At 45.5% G+C, this 27781-nt stretch overlaps 1 protein-coding gene across 5 annotated transcripts in view; it reads left to right on the top strand.

The window, feature by feature from the left end:
• Positions 1 to 27781, top strand: part of ACACA (acetyl-CoA carboxylase alpha) — a 252885-nt gene that overhangs the window by 167457 nt on the left and 57647 nt on the right. For all 5 annotated transcript variants that reach the window (XM_063296753.1, XM_063296749.1, XM_063296752.1 and 2 more), the window contains 4 exons: positions 71 to 191; positions 1552 to 1662; positions 23372 to 23515; positions 25175 to 25295. In XM_063296753.1, the coding sequence (XP_063152823.1) occupies positions 71 to 191; positions 1552 to 1662; positions 23372 to 23515; positions 25175 to 25295 (497 nt within the window). The remainder of the gene's footprint in view (positions 1 to 70; positions 192 to 1551; positions 1663 to 23371; positions 23516 to 25174; positions 25296 to 27781) is intronic.

Below are 27781 nucleotides of genomic sequence, written 5' to 3'. Positions count from 1 at the left end.
ACGACATTTGTGTTCTGTTTTTTCCTTTTTTCTCTGTTGCTCCCCAATACTTCCTTCCACCCTATATCAGGTATAAAATTACAGATATTATTGGGAAAGAGGATGGCCTGGGGACCGAGAACCTGCGGGGATCTGGCATGATTGCTGGGGAATCATCCCTTGCTTATGAAGAGATCATCACAATTAACCTGGTAAATCCACAGTTGTGAGGTGGGGTGGTGAGGTTAGAAGGCGAGAAGATAAGGAAGTTGAGGCCTTCGTTGGCTTCATACTCCTAAATTCTCAGCACCTGTAATCAACAGGGCGCATCAAGTGTCGGCTTCCCCAGCAGACACACGCTCATGCAACCTCTGGCAGAATGCTGTAGAGCTCCAAATGTCGCATGTAAAAAGCAACGGAGGATTTAGCAGAGCCTTTCTTTCCATCTATGCCCTGGCTGCTCGTTGCTGTTTCTCATGAGGGTCTCGTTTAAGGAAGAGATGGAGCCATGGAAGGTGTTCGCAGGATGTTTATTATGCAGACTGGCTGTGATGAGATTACAGAGAGCCGTGGCCCATGCTTTCATTTTGGGGAGAAAGCGCCTGATTGCACAACAGTAACTGTGTGTTGCATGACATGTTAAGCCAGATCTTTTGAAATCCTTGAGTCTTGTTCAAGTTTGGCAAGGCTTAGTGTCCAAAGTTTATTGTCAGGTCATTTACACTGTCCTTGCCTCCCTGTTTTGTCTGATTCTAAGATAATTACTCTAAAGTTAGTCCTCTCTTATGGCTTCTGTTTAGTTATTGAACAGATTTATAAGGCTGCCCAACTCACTTTCTAGGCAAAGGGACAGGAGGATGGAATAACCACAAAAACAGGGCAACATGCTGAGCCAACTGTTTCCTCCTCCCCATCCCCTTGTGGAAGTAAATTGGGAATCGTATTATTATTATTAGGTTTTTATCCCTCCCTCCCTCATCAACTCAAGATGGGGAACATACCCATTACTCCTTCCTCTTCCTATTTTCCCCACAACAACAACCCTGTGAGGTGAGTTGGACTGAGAGAGAGGGACTGGCCCAAAGTCACCCAGCCGGCTTCCGTGCCTAAGGCGGAACTAGAACTCTCCTACCACGCCTGACTGGCTCTTGGGCTGAGAGAGAGGGACTGGCCCAAGGTCACTTAGCCGGCTTCATGCCTAAGGCGGGACTAGAACTCACAGTCTCCTGGTTTCTAGCCCAGCACCCTAACCGCTAGGCCAAACTGGCTCTCATTAAGAGGCATTACCTCTTTAGAATTTGAGGCAGAGGCTTTGCCTTCACTTGAAATGCTTTCCAGGCCAAATTAGACATATTATTAATGGAATGAATGCATTGGTTGCAGAGGAGACTTCTTTTGGTGTAGGTGGGCATTCTGCTTAAAGAGTAAAATGCCCACTACTGTTCTGGTGTCTCCCTGCATTCGTGTATATACACACATGCACCCACAGAAAAAAACCCACAGTGACTGCAAAGTGTTGACCTAGAATGCTGCAGAACTGACCTGAGTATACATTTGGATTTTTTTCTTAAGGTGACCTGTCGTGCCATTGGAATCGGGGCTTACGTTGTCCGGCTGGGACAAAGGACAATCCAGGTGGAAAATTCACACATCATCTTGACCGGAGCTGGAGCACTCAACAAAGTAAGCCCGTCCGTCCCCTTTTTGCTTGGAGATCACGGTTGTAAAATACGGACTGACTGCAGTGAATTTATTGGCCAAGAGCCCGTTTGCTAAGGTGGCCTAGATTAGAGTGCAGGGAAACCTCTGCCTGGTAGTAGAAGTCCTTGCCTCCTTGGCTGTGGAAATTAGCTGGAAGAAAAGGGATTGTCAAATGAATATGAATGTGGCCTCACTAAGTTGGCTTAACATTAACATTGAAGTGTGCTGCTGCGTTCCCAGTTGGTTCTGCTTGGCTGCTCCTGTGACGTGGAGGAGCTGCGCAAACTAAGGAATGGTTCCCCATGTCTTAATTAATAAAAGAAATGGGCCACCTGGGGAAGCCCCTTAGCCTACCAAGGTTGTGCCCCTGAAAATTGGGCTGCAAAACGCCCAGTTTTTAGGGACGCCATTTCATTTTTTGATTTTCTGCAAAATAATAATGGAAACAGGAGGCAGCAGCCTCTGGAAAGCCAACAGCTCCAGTCTCTACCCTCAAAGCAATCTGAAATCATGCTCCTGATAAAATGAGGCGAGATTGCTATGTGTGCCAGAGAAAAACTGGACTATATGTATAATAAATCATAATTGAAGGATTGTTTTTCTGACTGGCTAATGTTTGCTTTAGTGCTGTTCTTTTTAAGACCTGCTTAACAGGTAGTCCTGGGCTTATGGCCACTCGTTCGGTGACAACAGCACTGAACGAGGGGGACTTAGGACTGGTCTGCGAAATTGCAGCTGTCACAGCATCCCTGCAGTCACATGATCGCGACTTGGGCGCTTGGCAACTGGCTTGCAATTATGACAGTTGCATCATCCCGTGGTCACGCAACTGCCATTTGCGACCTTCCCTGATGGCTTCCCACAAGTCAAGTCAGTGGGGAAGCCGGCAGGAAGTCACAAGTTGCTCCCGCTCCCACCACAGTGCCTGCCTGCAGCACCCGCCCACCCTCCTGCAGCTCTCACCTGCAGCTCTCACCCGCCAGCCTGCTTGCCTGGGGCTCCCGCCTCTTCCCATGTTGCAGTTATGCGAGGCCCTCGCTTAATGACCCATGTGGTTGTGGGGTTACAACAAGCCAGAATTGCTGTTGCTAAGCAACACGGTCATGTGAGATCATGCTTTACGGCCACATTGCTTAGCAATGGAAATTCTGGTGCCAATTGCCATTGTAACCCGAGGACTACCTGGTAGTGGATACTTTTGTAAACTACCTTGAAAATGTTTGAAAAGTGGTACCTTAGAAGAAATTTGCTGATTGTTGAACAGGTAGTCCTTGACTTCTGACCACAATTGGGACCCAAACTTCCAATGCTAAGTGTGGCGGTTGTTGAATGAGTCACATCCAATTTTATGACCTTTTTGCTACAGTTGTTAAGCAAATCACCACAGCTGTTAAGCAAATCACATTGTTAAGCGAACCTGGCTCCCCCCATTGACTTTGCTTGTCAGAAGCTGGCTGGGCAGGTTGCAAATGGTGGTCATCTGACCCCAGGACACTGCAACTGTCATAAATACATGCCGTTTGCCAGGTGCCTGAATTTTGATCACATGACTGCAGGGACACTGCAACAGTAATAAGTCGAGGACCGGTCGTTAAGTCTTCTTCACTTTTTTCAGCACTGTTGTAACTTTCAATGGTTGCTAAATGAATGGTCGAGGACTATCTATAAAGTAGCTTTCCCTGACCTCATACTGCTGGATGTCAACCAGCCTAATTATTTGCAATCCTGGCTGGGAATTTGGGGAGGAGTTGCCCCATCATACCTGTAGGGAATACCAGCTGGAGTTGGTATGATCAAAATAATGAATAAATAATACTATTATTACACTCAGATAGCCCACTCCCCTCGTATACCAGAGCCTTATCTTGAGCTTCCCCCTGGATGTCTGCACAAGGCTCATGGGCTTCGTGTGTTTAGATTAGTATATATACTTAGAGTCATTGTTGAAAACAAGATGAAAAATTTACATATTTTATTTATTTGTTTATTTGACTTGATGCTGCACGACTCCAAATGACTCTGGGTGGCTCACAATAGACCAAAACAATATAAAAGCAATATAGCCAACAACCAAGCAGCAGAGAACAGCCCAGCTAATGTATTAATGTTGATGCACGTTTTTAGAATGCTCAGCTTCAGCCCCCATGTCCAGATATGTAAGAGAGCTGCTGCTTAAGAACTCAAGAGGCACAATATCGTCTGACTCTCTTGGTGGCGTTGTCTTCATATTGGCTTGGAAAAGGCCACAGTAGGGCTTGATGTAAAATTAGCACAGTCTTAAGGCTCCCTTTCCCGGTCTGGACATCTCAGGGAGTCACATCCCAGATTTTTCAGTGGCCATCTACATCCCTGTGGGTTGGCGCACCCCTTACCCCTCGCTTTTCCGGGATCTGCGGAAAACGCACAGGATGCAAAATGAAAAGCTTCTCCTTGTAGTACTTCTGCAGGTAGAATTACCCATTGTGCAATCCAGATCCCAGCTTCTGTTTTATTTAGATCAACGTGCTTTTCTCGGCTACCTGGCTGATTCTCCAGCCGCTGTTTCTGCAGAATAATGACCCCTCTCTAAGAGAAAAGCGAGGCTGGCTTGTTTGCAGCCTGTATGCAATATACCTGAATGAATTGTCCTCTGGGGATGAAACTGCCCCAACCTATACCCATCCCACTTTAGGTTTTAAACAGGGTTGGAAGCAAGAGTCAAAGGCTACGACTTAAATCACCACACCACCCAGGCAGCAGCTGTTTGAGATTTATGCTCAAGAGCCCGGTTCTTGTGTGCAGAAGAGAGAAACAATTTGCCCTTGAATTACAGACGGACACAGAGAGGGAGAGGGAACAAGAGGAAGCAGGTGGCAGAGTGGGGGGCGATTCCACTTTTATTTTCTTTCTTTGGGTAGCAATCTGATTCTGGGGATTTGCAGCAGAGCGACGACAAAAATTGGAGGAAGACGTTGTTACTGTTGCAGCACCCGGGCCAAAGGTTCAAGGAGATGTAGACCTTTTCTTTGATGCAAGCCGATCAGTGCCTAGAGTTAAGCAATGCACTTAAAAATAATGAAAATACAGATGCATGAGCTTTACTGGGCTGGTGGGGAGGGGCGGCCGGTTGCTGTTCAGGTTGCCTTGTAAGAATCTGGGTTCTGGCAGTAGTACCTTTGCTTAAGATTTGGGCATCCAAAGGACCAACTCCACAAAAGACATCATTTGGGGTTTGTGTGGGGGAAGCTGTGGTTTGGTGGGAATGGAGCACATGCCTTTTATATTGGGGTTCCCCACTGAAAAAGTGGCAGACGATGAGAAATACTGTCAGCCGGTGCTGGGCTGAATGGACCCAGGGCTACATAGCATGAGGAATGTGACTCTGTGGATACTACTCTGTGGTAGGACCGTAAAATTTATACCAGTCTGGTTAATCCAGAGTTTTCTTTCTTCTGCCTAGTTCCTTCCTTTCTTCTGGGACCAATGATGGATGTCTAAGTTCACTGATTTGCTTTTAAGGGGAATCAGATGTTTGAGTGCAAGTACATAGCACATGGATCTTTGGTAGGCCAGAAGTAGCCCCCACATTCAAGGCTTCTAAGTTGAAGCTCTAGGGCAGCCTTTCTCAACCTTTTGACCCTGGAGGAACCCTTGAAATATTTTTCAGGCCTCAGGGAACCCCTGCACATTCAGGCTCAGATATATCAGGAGACTAAAATTGGAGACTATGCAGCAATGGAGAAACTGACGGTAGATATTCACAGGAGAAGTCTAATCAAATTCAGACAGGAATGGTTCCCTTGTACCAGCCTTTTCCAACCTTTTGACGCTGGAGGAACCCTTGAAATATCTTTCAGGCCTCAGGGAACTCCTGCATGTTCAGGCTCAAAGATAGGCCAGAAGTTACCAAACTATTATATTTGTTTCATGTGTGGGCCTGTATAGATGCATTAATAGTGTTCTTAAACTAAACATAAATAATGAAACTTACCTCTTTAATGTGAAGTTGCCTAAATTTGAAGTAATTTTTTAAATAAATGGTGATCTCCCAGGGAACCCCTGGTGATCTCTTGTGGAACCTGAGGGTGCCACAGAACCCTGGTCGAGCAACCCTGCTCTAGAGCCTCCTTCAATTAGAAGTAAGGGGCTCCTGATCCCCAACCAAGAAGTCACTCGCACAAAGTGCCTGCTTTTTATCATACCTTCTACTTGGTGTGTCCCTTGATCAGGTTTGTAGAGCTGCACGTGACAAGAGAAGATACAACGGCTGTGTTTGATAACATTGTCAACCGAGAAAAAAAACAGTGTGGGTTGAGTGGTATTAGCTTAGAGGAGGACAAAGGAAAGAAGAATTTGGCATGCATGATTTGGACCACAGGCAATCTGCCAGGGAATACAAGCAACCTATGAACCTCATTATTTGCTTCTCACCCTGGTATCAAAGCTGCAATCATTATAGTCAATTCCCAGTGGGATTTAGATAATGACCAGAAGGCTCTAATTGGAGTTACCACATGCTCCATAATTCACCCTCAATATCACATCCACCCATATGGAATTGAGCCCAAGGATGAATGGATGGATTTATTTATTTATTTATTGACTCTGTACTCCAGCCAAATATTCATGTCTTCCACCCTCTTATGCAAGTAGAAAACATGCCAGGAAAAAAATATATCCACAGTAATACCCCCCAAATACCCTACCCTACCTCACTCCAAACAAAAACAAAACACAACTCCATTTAAAGAATAAGCCTAAACTCTTAATTCAGTAGTGGCTGTCACTCTCTGAAGACCTTCCAGAGAAGCTTGATTTTTCCCAATTTCTACTACTACTGAAGGGCTCATTTCTAGGGGGAGACTGTTCTACAGTGTTGGTGCCAGCACTGAAAAGCAATGTTGTGTGGTCTCAGCCCCTCCACCCTCACCTCACAAAAGGGGGCACCACAAGCAGATTCTCCCAGGAGCCTCATCTTGACTGAGTCAACTCTTAGTTGAGTATATGGCCCTGCCATGTAGGGCTTTAAATTTAAACACGCTTAAATTTATTTACTTGATTTATACTGTATGGCTGTCCAACTCATGAATAGCGACTTGGGCAGCGAACATAGGGTTAAGAACATAACCAAATAATGACCAACAAAAAACACACAAACACAATGCTATATGCACAACTTAGGCCAAATCCCAAACCCCTTCCAGTGTTAAAACCATTAGAGGTGGGCTCCTGCCCAGTGCTTAGGGGAGAAAAACAGACTTTCATGGCCTTATGGAAGGGGGGAATGCTGCTCTAGAGGGCAGGGGCTTCAATGGAGGTCTGCTTCCTGAGTCTCACTAGGTGACGTTGTTTCACAGAAGAGACCTGAAGCACGCTCCCTGCCGGATCTCATGAGAGGGACAGAAATGAGACTCCCTGAGTTGAAACTGGCACTTTGAAATTGCACCCAGATTCAGTACAGTGCCCCAAAATTAGCTTTAACATGTTCAAAATGATGTATACAATTTTGGGGGGTGGAGAAGGCATCAAAAGCAGCTCTGTGTAGACTGTATTACAGGTAGCCCTCACTTAACAACCAGTTGTTTAGTGATGGTTCAGACTTACGATGGTGCTGAAAAACCCAACTTACAACCGGTCCTTACACTTACAACCACCACAGCATCCCCACGGTCACGTGATCAGGGTTTGGGCACTTGGCAGCTGGTTTGCATTTATAACCATCGCAGAGTCCCGTGGTCATGTGAACACCATTTTTGACCTTCCCGGCCAGCTTCTGGCAAGCAAAATCAATGGGGAACCGTGTGATTCACTTAACAACTTCGTGGTTCGCTTAACACTCACAGTGATTCATTTGACAACCACCACAAAAAAGATCATAAAATCAGGTCAGATTTGCTTAATGACTGCTTTGCTTAGCAACCAAAATTCTGGTCCCAAGTGAGAACTACCTGTATGGAGTGATAAGGACATGAGTCACTCACCAGATCCGCTCACTCCAAATACTGTGGAGTTGCAAGTGGCTTCCATATGCACACCCAGCAATAGCTGTGAGTCTGAGGGGACCCCCAACTTACAGATTCATTCCCTGGAGGGGCAGTGCCACATCCTGAAGAGGCAACTCTGGAGATGACAGGGGATGGCAGTAAACAAGCAATAATTCTGTTCCGCTCAGATTCAGCTGTAACCAGTTTTATCCAGTCCATACCCCAACAGTCTTCAGACATTGACAGAAGACCTCAGGATCTCCAGCCAAGCCTAGGTTGGCAATATAAAACCAGATATCATCAGATATTGATCGCATCAGACCCAAGACCTCATGAGAACGTTATTTTAGCAGTTTATGTAAATATTAAACAGAAGTGGGGAGAGGACCAACTCCTTCGGCACCCCATACTTGAGTAGCCTCTGGGCTGACTTGTTCCTCACCCCTAACTGTCCACTGAGGAAGGGGAGGAACCACTGTAAAATAGTGCCTTCAACCTCCAGCCCTTGCAGGCAGTCCAGTAGGATGCCCTGGCCAGTAGTATCAAGGCCGTTGAAGAGGCCCTAAAGCACCGGGAGATAGCGCTACTCCCTTCCAGGTCCTGACAAATGGGATCAAGTAGAACAGCCAGTACTGTCTCAGTCCCATGTCCAGACTGAAGGTGGTCAAGATGATGCACTTTCTCTAGGGTGCTTTGCAGCTGAATCCCCACCATGTACTCAAGAACCTTCCCTAAAAATGGAATGGAAACCCAGCAGTCGTTACTGAGCACAGCTGGATCCAGAGAGGACACACCAGGGCCGCCTCCTTCAAGGTTGCAGGAATAACCTTCTCCCCAATCAAGGTGTTGCTTATCACACCACCGTCTCCCCCCACCCCCAAAGAAGTGGCAGAGATCAAGTCTGAAAATGGCAGAAATCATGCTAGAAAGTACCCTGTCCACTTCATTCGAGTCCACAGGCCCAAAAGATGCCCGAGTAACACAGCAAGATGCAGCCACGATGACCATCATGGATTTCAGCCTTGGGGCAAATCTGAATGACGTTATCAGCTGTGCAAAACTATCATAACAGCCGGGGTGGCGTTGATCTTCCTGTTCTTGCCTGCCTAAAGGAGGGTTCATCACACTGAATAAGTCCGTCCGGCAACAGGCTGCTGGTGTGATAAGGGAAGAGCGCAATGGTGCTTTGCTACTGTAATTGCTACGTTTTGGCTCTCGTTATTGGTGGTTCTCAAACATGAGCTTGTACCCAGTGTGGTCGGTTCACTTTAAGCCTTCCTCTGCCAGATGTTGCTTCATCTCTGAGAACCTGTCAGAAAACCAAGGGGCACCCTGGTGCACTGAGAGAGACTGCTTGGGCCCCGCCAGAAGAGCAATGCAATTGCCTGCAAGATCAGGGGGGAACTTGCAAGTGCCCCCCCCCCCCGCATCTGCCAGGCAGTGCATGCCACTGATCCTATATTCTCCCTTTCATCACCCCCTTTAGAAAATTCCTATCCTGGCTAGCCATTTGGGGGATTGAAGGACCCCATCCACCAGCTTTGGCTGGAAACTGGAAAGGGGGGGAGAAAAGAGGGAAAAGAAATGGGGAGGGGACCCTGTGCATGCAGCAGAGTTTGGCACAGATGCAGCTTACTTCTGATCCGAGTGAAGAAGCCTGTGTGAACGTTTCAGTCAGCGTCTTTGCTGAAGGAATGTTGTGCCAACCTGGAAGCTGCCGAGGGAGAATGGCATTTGGACTTTCTGGCAGGCTTGTGGCACAACCGCATCTCTCTGTCCTACGCTTTGTCTTCAGTATTTGCAGGGCGTGTAGGCATGTTGGTGTGTCATCCCCCCCTGCTTCTCTGTATACATTTGTGTGCGTGTGTGTGTGTGTGTATGTGCGCGCACCACATCAAGCTCATTGACCCTCCTCCCTCTTCACCATCCTCACCCCCCCCTCTGAAAATTGAAATAATGATAATGCACGTCTCCCAACTGCATGAAAGTATCAGCCCATCAAAAACCAGGAGGCATGAAATGCAAATGGTATGGTGATGGCAAATGGATGGTGCATGATCCCCTGATGCCGAATGAATTTTAAAAGATGACAATGTACACATGGGGGGGGGGAAGAGGAGGAAGAGGAGGAGGAGGAGGGAAAGAGGCTTTGAAATAGACACGTTATCCCAGCAATAGTTTTCTCTTGTCCGTGTGTGTGTATGTGTGTGTTCTTGCTGCTCACTCCTGACAATATTTTTTCACACTTCACTGAGCATCCACTCTGCCTCTTCCCACCCTACCAACCCCCCCTTCTCTCTCTCTCTCTCTCTCTCTCTCTTTCTTGCCTCCCTTTTGCTCACATCTCGGGTCGCGTCACTGCAGCTCCCGTGGATATAATAAGATAGAAAGTACGAGGTTGTTATTTGCATAGAAATAGCATGGAGCCCCCAGGCAGAATTCAGAGGGCGGGGCAGGGGGGGAGAGAAGGACACCGAGATCATTTGTCTAAAATTTTAATCTAAACTTTTGCTGAGCCTTTTGTATTGTTTTTTTTTTCCTTCCCCCCTTCCACTCCCTCCCCAAATCAACTTTCTGTCCAAATGCCTGCTGCACACTCCCACATCAGACACATACACACAAGCTGTTTGTTTTAACACAATGCTGCTTGGGATAAGTCCAATTACTCCATGCCAGTTGTATTGTTGGAATCCAGTAACATGTAGATTATAGTCTGCATTCACTTAATTCGAAATGAGTTATGAAGTAGCGGCTTTCCGTATATAAATATGTCTTAACCTGCATGGGTTTGATTATCTTTTTTCTCCTCTTTCACACACATTTGTTTGATGTACACGTTAACCCGACTCCATATTTTGCACACTTCCGTACCGTACTTGGCAGTTGGAACAGAACAAGGTATAGATTAAAAGGCATCTTTGGAGAGAGATTGTGTTTAGAAATGTATATTTAAATTAAAAATTTCAGGCAGCTGCTTTAAAAACGACACTAATTGATATGAGTCAGTCCTGAAATCTGGTGACAAGAATGATAGATCATTGGGTTAGAAGGGACCTGGGAGGTCTTCTAGTCCAACCCCCTGCCCAGGGCAAGAATCTTCGTACCATCCCAGACAGATGGCCGTCCAACATTTGTTTGAAATCCTCCAGCGATGGAGCACCCACGACTCCAGGAGGCTTCCTAGCTCTCGTGGTCAGGAAATTCCTCCTCCTTTCAAGTGTGGATCTCCCTCTGTAAAGCTTCCACCCGTTGGTTCTCATCCTGTCCTCAGGAACTATGGAGAATAAATCCAAACCCTCTTCCCTGCTATAGCCCTCCAAATATTTGAAGACTACTGTCATGTCTCAGATACGCAGATGACACCACTTTGATGGCTGAAAGCGAAGAGGAACTGAGGAGCCTTACGATGAAGGTGAAAGAAGAAAGTGCAAAAGCTGGCTTGCAGCTAAACCTCAAACAAACCAAGATTATGGCAACCAGCTTGATTGATAACTGGCAAATAGAGGGAGAAAATGTAGAAGCAGTGAAAGACTTTGTATTTCTAGGTGTGAAGATTACTGCAGATGCTGACTGCAGTCAGGAAATCAGAAGATGCTTAATCCTTGGGAGAGGAGCAATGACCAATCTCGATAAAATAGTTAAGAGCAGAGACATCACACTGACAACAAAGGTCCGCATAGCTAAAGCAATGGTGTTCCCCGTAGTAACATATGGCTGCGAGAGCTGGACCATAAGGAAGGCTGAGAGAAGGAAGATGGATGCTTTTGAACTGTGGTGTTGGAGGAAAATCCTGAGAGTGCCTTGGACTGCAAGAAGATCCAACCAGTCCATCCTCCAGGAAATAAAGCCAGACTGCTCGCGGGAATGATATTAAAGGCAAAACTGAAATACTTTGGCCACATAATGAGAAGACAGGACACCCTGGAGAAGATGCTGATGCTAGGGAGAGTGGAAGGCAAAAGGAAGAGGGCCCGACCAAAGGCAAGGTGGATGGATGATATTCTAGAGGTGACGGACTTGTCCCTGGGGGAGCTGGGGGTGTTGACGACCGACAGGAAGCTCTGGCGTGGGCTGGTCCATGAAGGCACGAAGAGTTGGAAGCGACTAAATAAACAACAACAAATCATGTCTTCCCTTCAGCTTCTCTATTTAGGCTAAACATACCAGATTCCTCTAACCGTTCTTTGTAGGGTTCAGCCTCCAAGCCCCTTACTATCTTTGTTGTTCTCCACATTCCGTCTAGTTGATGGTCATCCTTTTGGCATGGTGGTGACCAAAACTGGACACAGCATTCCAGGTGCAATATTACCAGTGCAGTGTCGAGCAGATCCCTTCCCATGATCTCAACGTTATTTTTATTTATTTATTTATCAAATTTGTCACCGCCCATCTCCTCCCACCAGAGGCACTCTGAGCGGTTTACAACAATAGTCAATAAAACAATAAATATATAATAAAAATGCAATATCCGAAATACACAGTATCTAAAAATACAGTTACAAATACAATAATCGTAGATAACAATAGAATCCAAATGGCGGATTATACCTCTGTCGATGCAGCCCAAGAATGCATTGGCTCTTTTGGCAGCTGCGGCACACTGCTGGCTCATGTTTATGCTGTGGTCGTTCCAAGACCCCCAGATTCTTCTTCCAAGTATGACCACTGAGCCTATCTTCACCTTGTACATTTGATTTTTTCCTATCTAAGTGCAGAGCCCTACATTTTGTGGGAAAAGGCTGAATGTGCAAGCCTTTTGAACCCAGGCGTCTGAGGTGTTAGCAATCCTCCCAGCTTTGGGTTATCTGCAAAGTTGTTGAGGATCCCTTCTACCCCCTCATCTAAGCCATTTATAAAAATCGTGAAGGCACCTGGCCCTGGACAGAACCCAGAGGCACCCCACTGCTCACCTTCTCTAAGGTCTGTTGCCTGATTCATTCCTTGTAATTCTTTTTTCAATAACAGTAGTGTTTAAAAAAGAAGAAGTGAAACAGAACAGTCTCATCAGTGAAGCCCTATTCTCTTCCCAGACCCAGGAAGGTGTCACTGCTGAATAGTTGACTGATTTGTGTAAGTGTGCCCAGATGTGTTTTTAATGCATTTCACTCAGATAGCAAGTCTCTTTTGTTTTCACTTGGTGTTGTCGCCCATCAAGCAAACAGGGCTTCCTGGAAAATGGAATGTGGAGTTGGCTGGGTTAACCATGTGACGCCACACACCTAACTTCCAACATCTGTTCTGCAGCCCACAAAGAAGGGAGTCCTTTTGGGGAACCATGTAGGTTCACTTGCCTCTGTTTAGAACAGGGTTTTTCAACCTTGGCAACTTTAAGATGGATGGACTTCAACTCCCAGAATTCCCCAGTCAGCATGGCTTGCTGGGGAATTCTGGGAGTTGAAGTCCACCCACACCTAACCCTAAGGCTGTGTCAGCCTTACTACATAGACCAGACAGGAAATACAACCAAATGAGCTAATTCTACTTTGTTGTAAGGCTACATTAACAGAATCTTGCAAGTCTGAAAGTGCAAATCTCCCCCCATCTCCTTTACAGCCCAAGAAACTAGGGAGGGTCCCTTCTGAACCTCTTGCCCTGCCCACTATCCAGCTGTGGGCTATGCCCTCTCTTACCTGACTGTTCCCTTGGCAGCATCTCTTCGCCCCATCTCCCAAGATCTTTCCCACATACCATTGCAAGTTGAGAAACACTGGTCTTGAGCAATATTTAAAGACGTATCTCAGGATAAAATCAGCAGCCTTGCTAATCCTCGTACTTGGATGGTCACTGCAGTTTTATCCAGGCTGTACAGAAGTTAGGGGAAAAGGTGTGCAAAGAATGTGGAGGTGCTTCAACGGCCTCTGCCATCAGGACCTTCCAGAGAGATGTCGGTCAGCCTTGTCACTGTGTCAGTTAGGGCTGCAAAAATCCATTAGATGGTAGCAGAGAATTAGTTTCCTGTATCTCTCTGCTGCTAATTAAGGGTTCCCAGTTTTGTGCAGTCCAGAGCACTGATGATGTTACCTAGTCGGGTAATGAAACATCTTCAAGCAAACAACCAAAATCAGAGAGCACCAAGGACTCCACAGTCCAGATTTGAGAGCCTGAGCATCAGTTGCCATTTGGCCCTTAAATTTTGGCAGCCCAGTCCTAGGAGAACATAGGGTCATGTGCCAACTGCTCACTGTTGATCCTAAGTAAGGTCTTGTGTTTTATTTTTTGATGCAGTCTTAAACCAGTTTCAGTATTTGAACTTTTCTTGTCCGTGGGCAGAGGGGATTATATTGCCGCCTTCCTCTTTCTCACGTTAAAATGGTGTCTGTATTTGGAATATCGCTGAAGGCTTCTTGAACCATCAGCCAAAGGGTTTCTTTTCTGCTCTTGAACCTGTGGTTTCAGTCAATCCTGGGTCTGATGGGGATCAGGAGCCCCTGCAGATGCCTCTTGTCATGACAAATGAGATTAAAGTAATAATGCAAGAGTTGAATCTGCAAGGGCCGTTCTCACCATGCAAAGGAGCGTCATTATAATTATTAATGCATCATATGAATCTTTCTGGGGTGGCCCAGCACGACTATTAGGATGGATATGAACAGATGCAATACCTGAAGATTACTAATTGGAAAGAAAGGCGGGGAAAGGGTGTGAAAAGGAAACTGATGCTTGGCTAGAATGGGAATGTTTCCCCCAGCCTTTCCTTGAAGCTTCTCAAGGTTATTTTGTTCCTGTGCTTCTAGAAAGAGGAAGAGAAGGGCTCTTTGTGTTGTAGTTGTGCTGATGGCAACAACTGCTGCACTCCTGGGAAATTCAGGATATTGGTGTTAGAGGAAAAAGGCTTGGCCTGGGTGAGACTGGTTCTAGCAGTGATGTAGAGTCAAACTGGATTCCAGCCCAACAGTTTGGATGTAGAACTGGCATGCAGAGGAGACAGGGCTAAAAACAGCCCAACGAAGGTCCTACATGGCAGTTCTCTGGAGGCCATCACGAGATGCTCCATTGTGTGGAGAAGAGAGCAATGACTGCAGAAGATCCAGGGAATCTGGGCAGATCTTTGGATCCAGGGATAGCCATGAGGAAAGGGTGGACCTGAAGGGCCAACTCAGTCTAAACGTTGGTCTTGGTGAGCAGGGAAGCCATGGGTAAGCAAAGCTGTTGAGTTCCTGATAGTATAGAACAGTGAATGCCAAGGGATCGAGGATGGCTTAGAAACTCTGTTCACGTGGTTGTCTCTGTCTTCGTTTTTGGAACGGATGGGGATACTTTACCCTCTGTGTGGACTATTTGCAGGTGTGAGAAGAGCTGAGAATGAGGCATCACCTTAGGAAGCAACAAAGAGCTCTGACAGAGACTCTCAGAGATGGAGCTTTCAAAAGCCTGCCCCCCTACCTCCTGCCACATCCAAGTTTCTTAATACAGACAAGGCAGACTCCTGGACAGTCCTCACACTAATTTCTCTCCCTCTCTGAGCTTTAACATGAACAGTTCTGTCTCCGCTGAGACCATTTACATGCTGGACTCCTTGGGTGATGGCCTTCTCCCCTCTCCCGCCCCCCCCCCAACTTCCCATAAATTGAGAGTGGTCTCTATATAGGCAGAAGCATTTTGATGCATACATCCGGAGGCCCTGCCAGCCGTTGTGTGCATGAGCTGGATCCATTTGTGCAAGGGGAATGAATTGTAGCAGAAATGTTGGCTTAGGTGTTTTGCTGTTGTCTGACGGAAAGGGAAAGATAGCTGCACCACCTTATTTATTTGTTTGTTTTTCAAATTCCTATCACCGCCCATCTCCCCCAAGAAGGGGGACTCTGGGCGGTTTACAATAAAATTGACAATTAAAAACCATCGAACACATAAATTACAACACAAACAACCAACATAAATAAAAATAAAATAGATATAAAATCCAAGTGGTGATAAGATCTGATTCAGTGAGGCAGGCTCTATGGTGCCAGCCACCCCCAGGAAGAACTGTTGCCCTTCCCATCCCAGGCGAGGTGGCAGAGCCAGGTCTTCAAATTCCTCCGGAAGGCCGGGAGCAAAGGGGCTAACCTCACCTCCTGGAGCAAGATCTTCCAGAGGGCGGGAGCCACTGCAGAGAAGGCCCGCCTCCCGGACCCCGCCAAGTGGAATTCCCTTACCGACGGGGTCCGTAGCATGCCCCCTCTGCATGACCAGGTGGGATGGGTCAATGTGATGGGGATGAGATGGTCCCTCAGGTAGCCTGGCCCCATGCCATGTAGGGCTTTAAAGGTCATAACCAACACCTTGAACTGGTGTTGTAAGTATCTTGGTGTTTTAAGAAAAGCAGTTCTGGTTGAGTCAGGGAGGCAGATGATCAGCAAGCATGGGGCAGGCCTCGCTTGCTCCACCTACGTTACAGGACATTCACATCTTTGCTTCAGTGTTAAGACACAATCTTGATTCCTGCATGTTTTTTTTTTACCATCATTTGGATGTGCCCCATGTCCATGGTGTTTTTGTGCAGTGCCACCATTTTGGATCTGAGGACTCCAGATTTTTGGTGGATGCCCTGTTTGGTCTAGCCACCATGACATTTTTTCAGAAGATGAAGCCCGTCCTTTGATACCACTGGTGCTGATAACCTCTGGATGATTCTGCACCGCTAATTCTGTGAGCATCAGATGGCACCAGGGAACCAACATCTAGATTCTAGATTGGCTCTTCCACATCTTGCTGGAGAGAAAACCAAGCCATCTTCTCTGGACTGCCTGCGTCGTTTCTTCTGATTATTTTTTCAGATTAAAGTTGTATAGTGCGGCGCATCTAAGTTGGGAACCTTGGCAAAACTTTGGAAGCATGGGTTCACATTTTTGTTCAGTTATAGCCAGCCTGCATGTTCTCTGACTTCCAGTCTCACTGCCTGATCCAGGGGTATCTGTGGGGATTGTTGGGGTGAGGTGGGGAAGTCAAAATGGCACTTGCAGTCACTCGATCAACCCACCCCCTTTGCATGTGTTATGCACACAATGCACATAAAAAGGGGTGTGCCTTCAATCACGCTGTCACAATCACCACCTTGGCTTTTTTTTTTTAGTCTTCCTGCAGATTCTCCTGGCCCAACCCACTGTACAGAATTGTGGTGAGGATCTTTTTCTGCCAAATTGAGGGTGTGTGTGTGTGCGCGTGTGCATGCACCCACATTTTATCTATTTTTTGCCCAGAGCTATTTTAATAAAAATGTTGGTGGTCTTTGCCATTTTAAAAACGGTTAACAGATGCTTTGAGCACCTTATAATTCATTCCAGGAGGTAAATAAAATGGGTGAGTCCTTCTGTACTGCCTTGGGTTCCGGAGTGTAGAAATGTAATTGATTAATCATAATCATAATTTTAAAATACCAAAAGGAATGATGGATGGGAAGAAGGAGGCAACAGTACAGAAAAAATGTGCCAAGATTTGCTCAAGGGTAAACTGAAAAGAGGGTCAGATGTAGCTTAAAAAGGGGGCTTTTTCCTCTGGATTTACAGTCCATGGGCATTCCTGATCACTAGCTCACATTTCACAGAGCCCCCTCCTTGTTGTAGTGCTCCCCACCACCACTCACCAGAAGGGGGGAAAAAAGGGTTTGCGAAGAGCTCTTCAAATATATCATGTAGTAGTATACCATGAATTTCTTGTGAACTAGAGTGATGAAGGAATTTTATTTATTTCCGCGACTTTAAATCAATACAAAGTAGAGCTCCCCATTCTGGAGCTGGGCATGGAGTACAGTGAGAGATTTGAGGGCGGGGGGAAAAATGGGTCCCTTGTACTTTTAAAACTTTGGGGGAAAGAGGTGACAGGTATATAATTCCATTTACCAGATGCTTGGGATTTTAATGTGGAGGTGTTGAGGAACTGTGTGCGTTTAGTGCCCTACATTTTCTAAATAAAAGATCACAGGGCTGATAGGAGGGGTATAGCACAACTTTAATAATCTCTAAGCTTTAGACCGAGTTTGTATGTTCCTAACTCAGAGGAGGTTCCCTTGTCGAATGCTTATAAATTAAAAAGCACAGAAGCAGGTAATGCATTAGAAATGCAAAGGCTGTTTTGGGGTGAAGGCACAAAAGGTTGTTGAAGCGGTGAGAATGAATAAGTGTTTTAGCCTGGGTGAGTCTCCGAGAACTTGAGGAGAACTAGATTAGTTCTCGGCTTAATCCTGAGCCAGCATGCAAGATCTGCTGCCCACCTGTCATCAGATAGCTTGAGATCAGCTGCTTTGGTCCTATCAACCTGAACTCACCCAGGAAGGTTCCTAAAACATACTTAATTTCCAAAAGGAAATTAAAGGTATTGTTCAAAACGGACGTTGAAAGAAAACAAAACCACACGTCAGATATCTGTATGGGATGCATAGAAGATTGTTTTTGAACCTGTAATAAATGGTTCAAATGAAATATAACCTTTCTCCTCTGTGATGGGCAAACAAGTCCAAGAGGTTAACGAGCAGAATCTGGGAAATTATAAAAAGGTATGAAGGCTTTCTTTAAAAAGTAGAAATCTTGCTTGGGTGAGGAGAATTTTTTTAAAAAGCAAGTCTGCCTGAATACGTACAGGTTTACAACAAGGCTGGTCCAAAACGCACGTGACTTTGAGGACCAGACTGTATGAATATCACCTGGTTGAAAATAAAAGAGGTGCTAAGAAGCAGAAGTTCAAAACCGGCCAGTGAAAACCAGTGAACATTAGACATCATGGGAGTGAAAGGATTCGTGGAAGAAGCACAAAGTAATTGTAGAGTTGGAAAAGATGTAGAGGTCATCTAGTTTAACTCCTGTTCCGTCCAGGATCCACTAGAGCAGTGTTTCTCGATCTTAGCAACTTTAAGATGTCTGGACTTCAACTACCAGAATTTCCCAGCCAGCACTGAAGCTGAAGTCCACACCTCTTAAAGCATGCTGACCGTAGAACTTTGGGAGTTGAAGTCCAGACATCTTAACGTTGCCAGAGTTGAGAAACACTGCTCTAGGGTGCTGTAAATAGACAGAATGGAGCATTGGGTGAAGAGGGTGGATGAAGTCCTTGTCTTAATAGTAGAGCTTGGTGATGGCCAGTGGCTTAGAAAGGTTTTAAAGATTTGATTAGCTGAAAGGGCCAGCATCCTATAAATTGCTGTAAGATGAGAATAAAATGAAGTCAGTATGCCTCTGGATACCTTTATTAAAAAGTAGCAAACAGTTGGTATGGTGGTGCCCTCAGCCCTATTTCTGGACTTCCTTAAAAAAAAAACACTTTATCTTTCTGTTGATAGAGGCAAGGTAGAATAGATCAAGAAACCTATAAGCCTTCTCCAAACATAATTGGACTCCAGTTCCCAGTAGCTGCATCAAGCATGGCCCCATGGTTCTCGGTACGAAAAATGGTGGTCAGCAGCACCTAGGTAGATTATCTGTCTGGGTCGTAATGGAAACCTGTCCATAAGGCTGTTTGGAAATTCCAGAAGCATGATTGTTTAAAAGGAATCAGTTCTTTAATGTCCTCCTGGCTCTGCCTTTCCTATTGAGTTGCCTTTATTCTAGATTATTCTAGAAAATTAATTAACTAACCATTCTAGCATTCCCTTCCTCCCTCCCCCTCCCCTCCCCATCTCCTTTCTCCTCTTCCTCTTTCCTTTCTCCTTCCTCCCTCTCCTTCTCCTTCCCCTTCCTTCCCATCCATCCATCCATCCAGCTGAGTTGCTAGACTGTTTGGAAACTCTAACTAAACACAAGCACCCGATATGTCACTAGAAACTGCCTCTGTCAGAAAAGGCACATCTTGGGGTATGCGGCCAGTGGGTCACAGGAGAATTGGCTAAGTTCAGTTGTGCCAGCCTTGCCAGGGAGAACACACACAGCCAAGAGAAAAGACTTGGTTTGCCTTAAAAAAAAAGAAAAAAAAAGCTAAATATATTTTCCATGAGAGCGGGGTTAGAGGAAGCGTAGAACAGAACAGAAAGAAGCAGCTTCCATCTGGGAAGAGGAATTTTTAAAATTGCTGCTGTGATCTCCATCCCCAGCCAAAAAAATCCGGGAGCTGCTGGAAGCAAACGGGAGCTGTTATTGCAGATGCCACTTAGTGCGAGACGGTGGAGACGGCTCCAGTTTACTGCTGCTGACAAGCAGTGAAAGTGGTCTAATATATACTGTCTGCGCTTGCCCTTTAAATTCTGTTTTGGAGATAAAGACAAATAGGCCCTCCCACTCCCCCCCCCCCAGCATCAGGATGCTTTAAGTGTTGAGAGGCTGCCATATTTACTTGTCTCTGTGTTTTGATAGTGGAGGCGGCCTGGATTTGAGCCGAATCATTGAAAGCAAGCCGGTGGGTGCTGAGGCAGGCCCAGCAGACTGGAGGGGAAGGATAGAACCCCATAAACCATAAACCCCCAAGAGGGTTTGGAACAGCAAGAGTGCCTCATGCTTCTCTAGGATAAAACCCGTCTGCTAGGATGTTGCACTGAACCAGCAAAAGCTTTGTCCAGAAGCAGGAAGGCGAGAGGCAGAGGGAGATCTGAGAAATAACCGTAATTCCCAGTGTAGATAATCATTGAGCTAGAAGTAAAATGCCAGTTGAGTGTCAGTCATTGCGATAGAGGTGGGTCCTGTAGGATGGAATAAGCTACAGGTAGTCCTCATTTAGTGACCACAATTGGGACTGGCAACTTGGTTGTTAAGCAGAGCGGTCACTAAGTGAAATCGCAACTGTGCTTATGATCTTCCTTCAGCTTTCCTTGGCTTTACAGACCTGCAAAGGTCATCAGTGTGAGGATTGGTTGCAAAGTTACTTTTTCATCACTGTCGTAACTGAACGGTTGTTAAATGAGGACTGGAGTTGAAGCAGGCTCCCTTCTTAAAACAGTTTAGGAAATGGGTTCAGGATGTAGACCTTCCAACCCAAGCAGACATTTTGGCAGGGCTGTCTGCAAGGGAAGGAGTCAAAAAGGTCAAGATGGTAGTCGTGACTGTGCAATTGAAGCCCCGCCCCTTTTTTACATGCATCACACATGCAGTGTACATAAAAAGAGGGGCAGGATTTTGATCAAGCAGCTGCAGACTCTGTCTTTGAGTTTTCCGACTGCTCCCCATGGATGCCCCTGCCTATTAGAGCACTAATAGGTTTATATATTGTATGATGAAATAAAGACATTAACATATTATAAAATATATACCATTTTTTATTTTTTGAAAGTTGCCTAGAGCTGTTGCATATTAATTTGCAAATCAAGTAAATCAAGTGTTTAAAGTAAGGCAGTCAGCATGACATCTGGATCTAATCTCCCCCCCCCCCACGAGATGCCAGGTGTCTTCAAGTAGACATCAGGCCAGATGTTTAAGAAAGAGACAGGGAGGTACACTTCAGGGATACAGATTTGTTAGCAAGGAAGATACAAAGGAGGCTGGCAGATTTGGGACTGCTACCCCCCCCCAACTTCATTTTCTAGATTAACCTCTCCCAAATCGCTGAATGCTGTAGAGATATTCCAAGACCTGCAGATGCATCTGTAAAGCCCTAGCTAGAACAAAGCAGCTATTTTAATTCTGTGTATGTGTCCTGACTCCCAGGAAACACTCTGAGACAGGGAACTGTTCTCTAATGTTTATTTGCTAATACATAACAGTAATCCTAACAAACTGAACAAGCGTGGGAAAAACCCAGCCATATAAACCCCACAGGTTAAGGCGGTCCCAATCTGTGTCTCTTTGAATGGCTGACCAATTCCTCAGTGCTACGCATGCGCTTAACAGTCTGGAAGGGAGCCCCCTGCTCGCCATCCTTACTCATGACAGTATGTTTCTGAGATAGCAAACACCTTTATTGGAGAATTTCGCTGCATTTGTCTCACAAGAAAAGGATATGAGCTTTTTTGTACAGTGCCCCCCCCCTTTTTTTCTTTTTTTGGTAACTCCACATGAAAAATGTTTCAGCTGCTCAAGATGGTTAGTTTTGGGACTTTTGGCTCAGCTCAGCCATCATGAGCCCACCAGGGGCCCAAGGAATATGGATATAAATATGGGTATCCATATTTTATGCCAAGTCAACTGTGTTTCTATAGGGCAGTGTGTCTCCACCTTGGCAACTTTAAGATAAGGGGACTTCAACTCCCAGAATTCCCCAGCCAGCAGAGGCTGGGGAATTCTGGGAGTTGAAGTCCCCCTGTCTTAAAGTTGCCAAGGTTGAGAAATACTGTTGTAAGGCAGGAGCGTGTTGCCTGTGGACACCCAGGGGAGCCCCAGACACCACCCAGTTTCCCTGCCTACCTGACCCCCAAAGATGTTAAGGCCCATCCTTGAGGGCTAATTCCCCTTATGGTCAACAGATGTGGTGTTGACCTTCCTGGACCACCATGGCAACAATGTTCTGAAAGGGCTAGCTTCCCCAGTAGTCATTTTATAGCCAGTTGCCTACAGCGGCCATTTTGTGAGTGCACCCAATCCAGGCTCTCCAAATTTTAGATACATTCCTGGCCAAACCCCCCCCCCCCAACCCTCCTGTTTTAGATGAAGGAGGCCTGCTGAAATCCGCCCTGCAGGTTTTAGAGGCCAAGGACATTTCAGGGAGAAGCACAAGGGCTCCATCTGAACCATGGCATTTTCTGGTGTGTTTTTGTTTTGGAGCGCATGCAGGTGTGGGCCTTCCCTTCCCTTTCCTTTGTTCTTTTTTTTTTTCCCTTTCCCCTGTTGATAAAATCTAAATGAAACAGGTATATAATGCCCGCTGCCTGTTCGAAAGACTTGAGCCATAAAAATAACAAATGGCGTGTATTTGCTCGAATGTCAAAGTTATGAGTTTATTTTGTAATGATGTGCTCCTGCCTTCATGAGGTAAACTGGCCGTGGCAGAGGTGTTATTAGTAATATGGGCCCAGCAGAGCAGAAACCCGAGTGACCGAGAGATCAGTGTATCAGTCAGGGAGAGGGCAAATGGGAAGAGACAGCAGGGGAATGAGAAACAAGGCGCCTGGCGCTCGGCTGAGATGAGAGGAAGGGGCCACGCGCCCGCCCGGGAGTCGAGGCTGGTGGTCAGAGGCTCAGCTTATGAACCCCTTCCAAGGAAACGCTAGGAGGTTGTGTGAGTTTGCCCGGTGTGATTTTTTTACCCTTTTTTCTGGAGCCAGGTGGGCAAGGTGGTTTTCAGCCTTGTTCTTGGCTGTACAACAAGGAGGGTTCTGCTGTTTATTTACAATTGTGTCAGTGCAAGAGTTGGAATCTGGGGATCTCCCTCCCTCCCTCCTTCCCTCCCTCCTTCCCTGTCTTTCCTTTCCTTTCCTTTCCTTTCCTTTCCTTTCCTTTCCTTTCCTTTCCTTTCCTTTCCTTTCTCCATGTCGTTCCTTCTTCCATGTCTTTCCTCCCTTCCCTTCCCTTCCCTTCCTTTCCCTTCCCTTCCTTCATGTCGGGTAATGAAACATCTGCAAGCAAACAACCAAGCTCTGGAGCACCAAGGACTCCACAGTTAATGAAGGTTAGTTCTTGGTCTGGCTTAATGCAGACCTTGCCAGCTTGGTACCCAGAATTCTGGTAATTGTAATCTTCAGAGGCATCCGATTGGACTGGACATACGAACACTGTTATTCAGGAATTTCCTTGCATAAAGTTGTCTGTTTTTCCTTCATGTAAATATTTTTCTAATGCATGCTATATTAGCCACTTTGGTGGCTTGCTGTAGAAGGAACAGAAAAGCATTTTAAATAATATCACTGGGTGCTTTAAAAATCTGGAAATGGTCTTTTTTCTTGCCCCTTCTTGGCACAGGTGCTTGGAAGAGAGGTGTACACTTCTAATAACCAGCTCGGTGGCATCCAGATCATGCATAATAACGGAGTGACCCACAGCACTGTATGTGATGACTTCGAAGGGGTCTATACCGTTCTGCAATGGCTCTCTTACATGCCAAAGGTATGCTTTTCCTATAGTTGTTTGTTTCTTTATTTAAACAATTTATACAGCTCGCATCCATGAGCATCCACCAGAAGACAGAAGACATGATGAAAACTCCTTAGTCTGACAACACATGGGCAGACTCAGCCACACTTTCACCTGGGAGACTGTTAGCATCTTACACCGATCCAAATCCAAAAGTGCTAGAGAATTCCTGGAAACTTGGCATTCAAACCAATCAGTTGTCAATAGACATATACTGTAGTGATAAACCACATTTACACACCATTCAAAAGAGACAATAAAAATCCCAGGAAGGAAACAAAAAGACTAGAACACATCTCCTCGAGCAGCTAGCACTCGGATAAGCAGGGATCAACACCAGACAAAGAGGCAGGCAGAAAATAATACTCTAATCAAGATACCACCCAGGAGGAAATGACAGCCCCACCAACACTGGCTGGGCAAGCTACTGTATTTAAATAGGCAACAAACCCCACCCTTCTTTGCACTGATGATGTTACCTATGGGTAGTCCTCACTTAACAATCATTCATTTAGTGATTGTTCGGACTTACGACAGTGCTGGAAAAAACAACTTACAACCTGTCCTCACCATTACAACCGTCATGGTGTCCCTGCGGTCACGTGATCATGATTTGGGTGCTTGGCAACTGGTTCATATTTAGGGCCATTGCAGCATCCTGCTGTCACATGATTGCCATTTTCGACCTTCCCGGCCTGCTTCCGGCAAGCAAAATCAATGGGGAATCGTGTGGTTCACTTAATGACTACATGGTTCACTTAATGCCTGCAGTGATTTGCTTAAGGCCGCCACAGAAAAGGCCATAAAATTGGGTCAGATTTGCTTAATGATCACTTCGCTTAGCGACCAAAATATTCCAGTCCCAATTGTGGTCGTTAGGCAAGGACTACCTGTAGTTGGGTAATGAAACGTCTGCAACCAACCAACCAAGCTCAGAGAGCACCAAGGACTCCACAATTTAAACAACTGCCCATCTCACGACAGTGCCTCTGGATGGTGCGCAGAGGATTAGAGCCAACAAAACCTAATTCAAAAATAGAAACCTAAATGAATAATAATCATATTGTATGAGTTGTTCTTACGCCCTTGCGTGAAACTAATTTTTAATTTTACGTGGGACCCTTTTTATATTTCTTAGAAATGTACAAAACCTGCGATGGATGGGGCAAGACTGACTTTAGCTCATGGTTAAAGAGCAGCAATTTCAAAGCAAAGGAAGTACAATCCTGCTGTATTTGGGGGTTCTGGGTCTCATTTGAAGGGCCCCTTCATTTCTGTCCCCAAAGTCCTGCCCTGATGACATCACTGATGTTGTAACGCAGGTCTGTTTTTTCTGAGCTGCGTGGTTGGCAGAGGGATTGAACTCTGTGGGATCCCCCAAAGACTGGATGGGATGAAAGCACAGCAGTCATTTCTGGGACTATAGTGTAAGATCATGAGAAGAGCATAAGGAGTGAGTGGCCCATCACTCTAATATTAGTGATAGGTGGAACCTTACTGGAAACAGATAACAATGTAGATGATTTCTAACTGACGTGGCTTTTCCCGTTTGCTCCGGGGAAGGGTATTCTGGGTCATAATTTATAAGAATTCGTAAAAACATGGCTTTCTGGCTTGTTTACCTTGCATTAGAACGTATTCAGTCCAGTTCCGATGCTCACTGTGAAGGACCCAATAGACAGAACAATTGAATTTCTTCCCACCAAGACCCCCTATGACCCTCGTTGGATGCTTGCTGGAAGACCTCACCCAAGTATGTGTACTTGAGAAGGTGGGATTCAATCTGGGACCATTATGGGAGGGGGCACACTTACGTTTGGTATCACTCCAAAGTTGCATGCATCCTAAAACATTTTGCACAAACATATCTACTGTACGATATTTACTTATTTTATTGCCCGCCTTTCTATACTGCCTACTCATGGGACTTTTATATTAAGTTGCTTCATACTGCCTGTAGGTTTAAGTTTCCAGACGTCTGTGTTTTTGGTATGTTCTAGTCTAGTTTTTTACTCAGTTTGGTTTAAAACGTGCTAATATCTTGGAAGGGAAAACTTGCAGAACTTTTCTTTCATCTCAATAATGTTGCAACCTAGGTTTAGGCAGATACTTTTAAACAGTAGAAAGGATCTGAAACCATGAAAAATGCGATGGATGGGGCAAGATTGACTTTAGCTCATGGTTAAAGAACAGCAATTTCAAAGCAAAGGAAGTATTTGCTCTCATGCGACTCAGCAGTGTATAAATACTATTTGCTGGTTTTCCAGCATTCCCATAATTCCCCATCAGTCTGGCTTTTTGAAGGTAATGAAGAACACTGCTGTATAGGAGTGTATAAAAACATTTTAATATGAACTGTTCTAAGTTCTGAATGCTGCTTTCCGTGAAATGCACTGCTTTCACCATTTTAGAAGTGACTTGAGTTTGAAGCAGTGTTTCACACTTGGAATAGAATAATTTTGAACCTGAAACACTTCCAAGATATTATAAAACAATCGGGGCTGCACTTGGAACCTCAGTTTCGCATTTAAAACATGAGGTTTTGTGAAGTTTTGCCCTCAAGACATTTTGCACAGCCTTTTTGCTCTATAAAATAATGAAGTCATCCTTTGACCCAAAGTAGTGGCCCACAGAGGCATATGGAAATTTTGCAGGGGGGGAAAAATACTTTAAAGGGAAACATTTTAAAGGAGAAAGAACGCCACCCACCCACCCTAAGAAAGCCAGGAATGTACAGTAGTCTTGGAAAACTGGATATGTGCTGGAGTTGGAAAATAATAAAAGGCACAGGGGAATTTCTTGGGAAAAGGCATGGCTGGCTAGAAGCCTGAACAGTAGCAGTTGCATTACAAATCTCACTCGTACCACCACCATAATAATAATAATTTCAATCCAGGATATTAGAACATTTTAACTATTTTGTACTCAAAGACTCTTTGCAAGTTTCTGCCAGAAATCAAAATGTGAACAAGGGAGTTCCTGACTTCCTGGCTCTTACTTAGAATGAAGCAGGTGACAATTGTAGATTTTTTTGGCAATTTTGGGGCTCACGTTCTTCCCCTCGCTTCCTTCCCCCATCATCTTGCTGGCAATTCATCCGCCTTGTCTTGAGTGTGCATGTTCCAAATTGAGTGACTTTGGTCTACTTTAATTTAGTAGAGGCGTTGAGGGAAGCAGATGATTCTCTGAGATAAGTTAAGGGAGAGATCTCTTAGGTGAAAAGTTAAAGCCGTTTATTAGGAGAGATAGTGCTGCGATATTCTTCAAACTGACGCTCGACACAAGGCCCAGAATCGAAACGATCAGCTCTGGACTCGGCGATGAAGAGATAATTTTGAAATGGATGGCCATGTTTTACAGCGGGGGCCACAGAGGCAGGGAATATTAGAACATAGTAATTTCAAGTTTGGGCTTGATAAAACACTTTCCATCCTGTCGGAGTCAGCAGAGGTTGGGGTCCTGAGATCTCCACTTTTAATTGGTTTTGCACTTGGCTTTGTGGAAGAAGAAGGACTTCTTCAGAATTATAGCATAGCAAAAGAGGCAGAACACCAAGATCCCCCTCCCAACCCTTTTTTTTTTTTGGCAGCTGTTTTGTAGACAATGTTTGTACAATGGAGGGCTCTAAGAAGGCCAGTTCAGGGGTATTGGCAAGAGAGAAAGTTGAAACCAATGCTTAGAGCCAATTTGGTCTAGTGTTGTGTTTTTCAATGTTGGCAACTTTAAGGTGTGTGGACCTCAACTCCCAGAATTCCCCAGCCAGCATGGCTGGCTGGGGAATTCTGGGCATTGAAGTCCACATCTCTTAAAGTTGCCACAGTTGAAAAACACTGGCCTAGTGGATAAAGATGCTGGACTAGGAGTGGGGAAACCTGAGTTTTAGTCCTACCTTGGGCACAAAAGCCAGGTGGGTGACCCAGGACAGTCCTTCTTTCTCAGCCCCAGGGAGAAGGCAGTGACCTCCCACTTCTGCAGGAACCTGCCCAGGCAGTTGCTAGAAATCAAGACTGACTCAGAAGCATAGTTATTTATTTTTTAGATTTTTATCCTGCCTTTATTTTTGATCAACACAAGGTGACATACTGTATGTAACTAACGCTCCCCCTCCTATTTCCCCCCCCCCCAACAACAACCCCATGACTGACCCAAATTTACCCAGCTGGCTTTCATGCCTAAGGGCAGACTAGAACTCACAGACATCTGTTTTTTAGCACAGCATCTTAGCCTGACAAGGTTTTA

This window comes from Candoia aspera, chromosome 1 (assembly GCF_035149785.1).
Source record: "Candoia aspera isolate rCanAsp1 chromosome 1, rCanAsp1.hap2, whole genome shotgun sequence".
In the NCBI taxonomy this organism is placed as follows: Eukaryota; Metazoa; Chordata; class Lepidosauria; order Squamata; family Boidae; genus Candoia; species Candoia aspera.
This window is presented reverse-complemented; position numbering and strand designations above follow the sequence as displayed.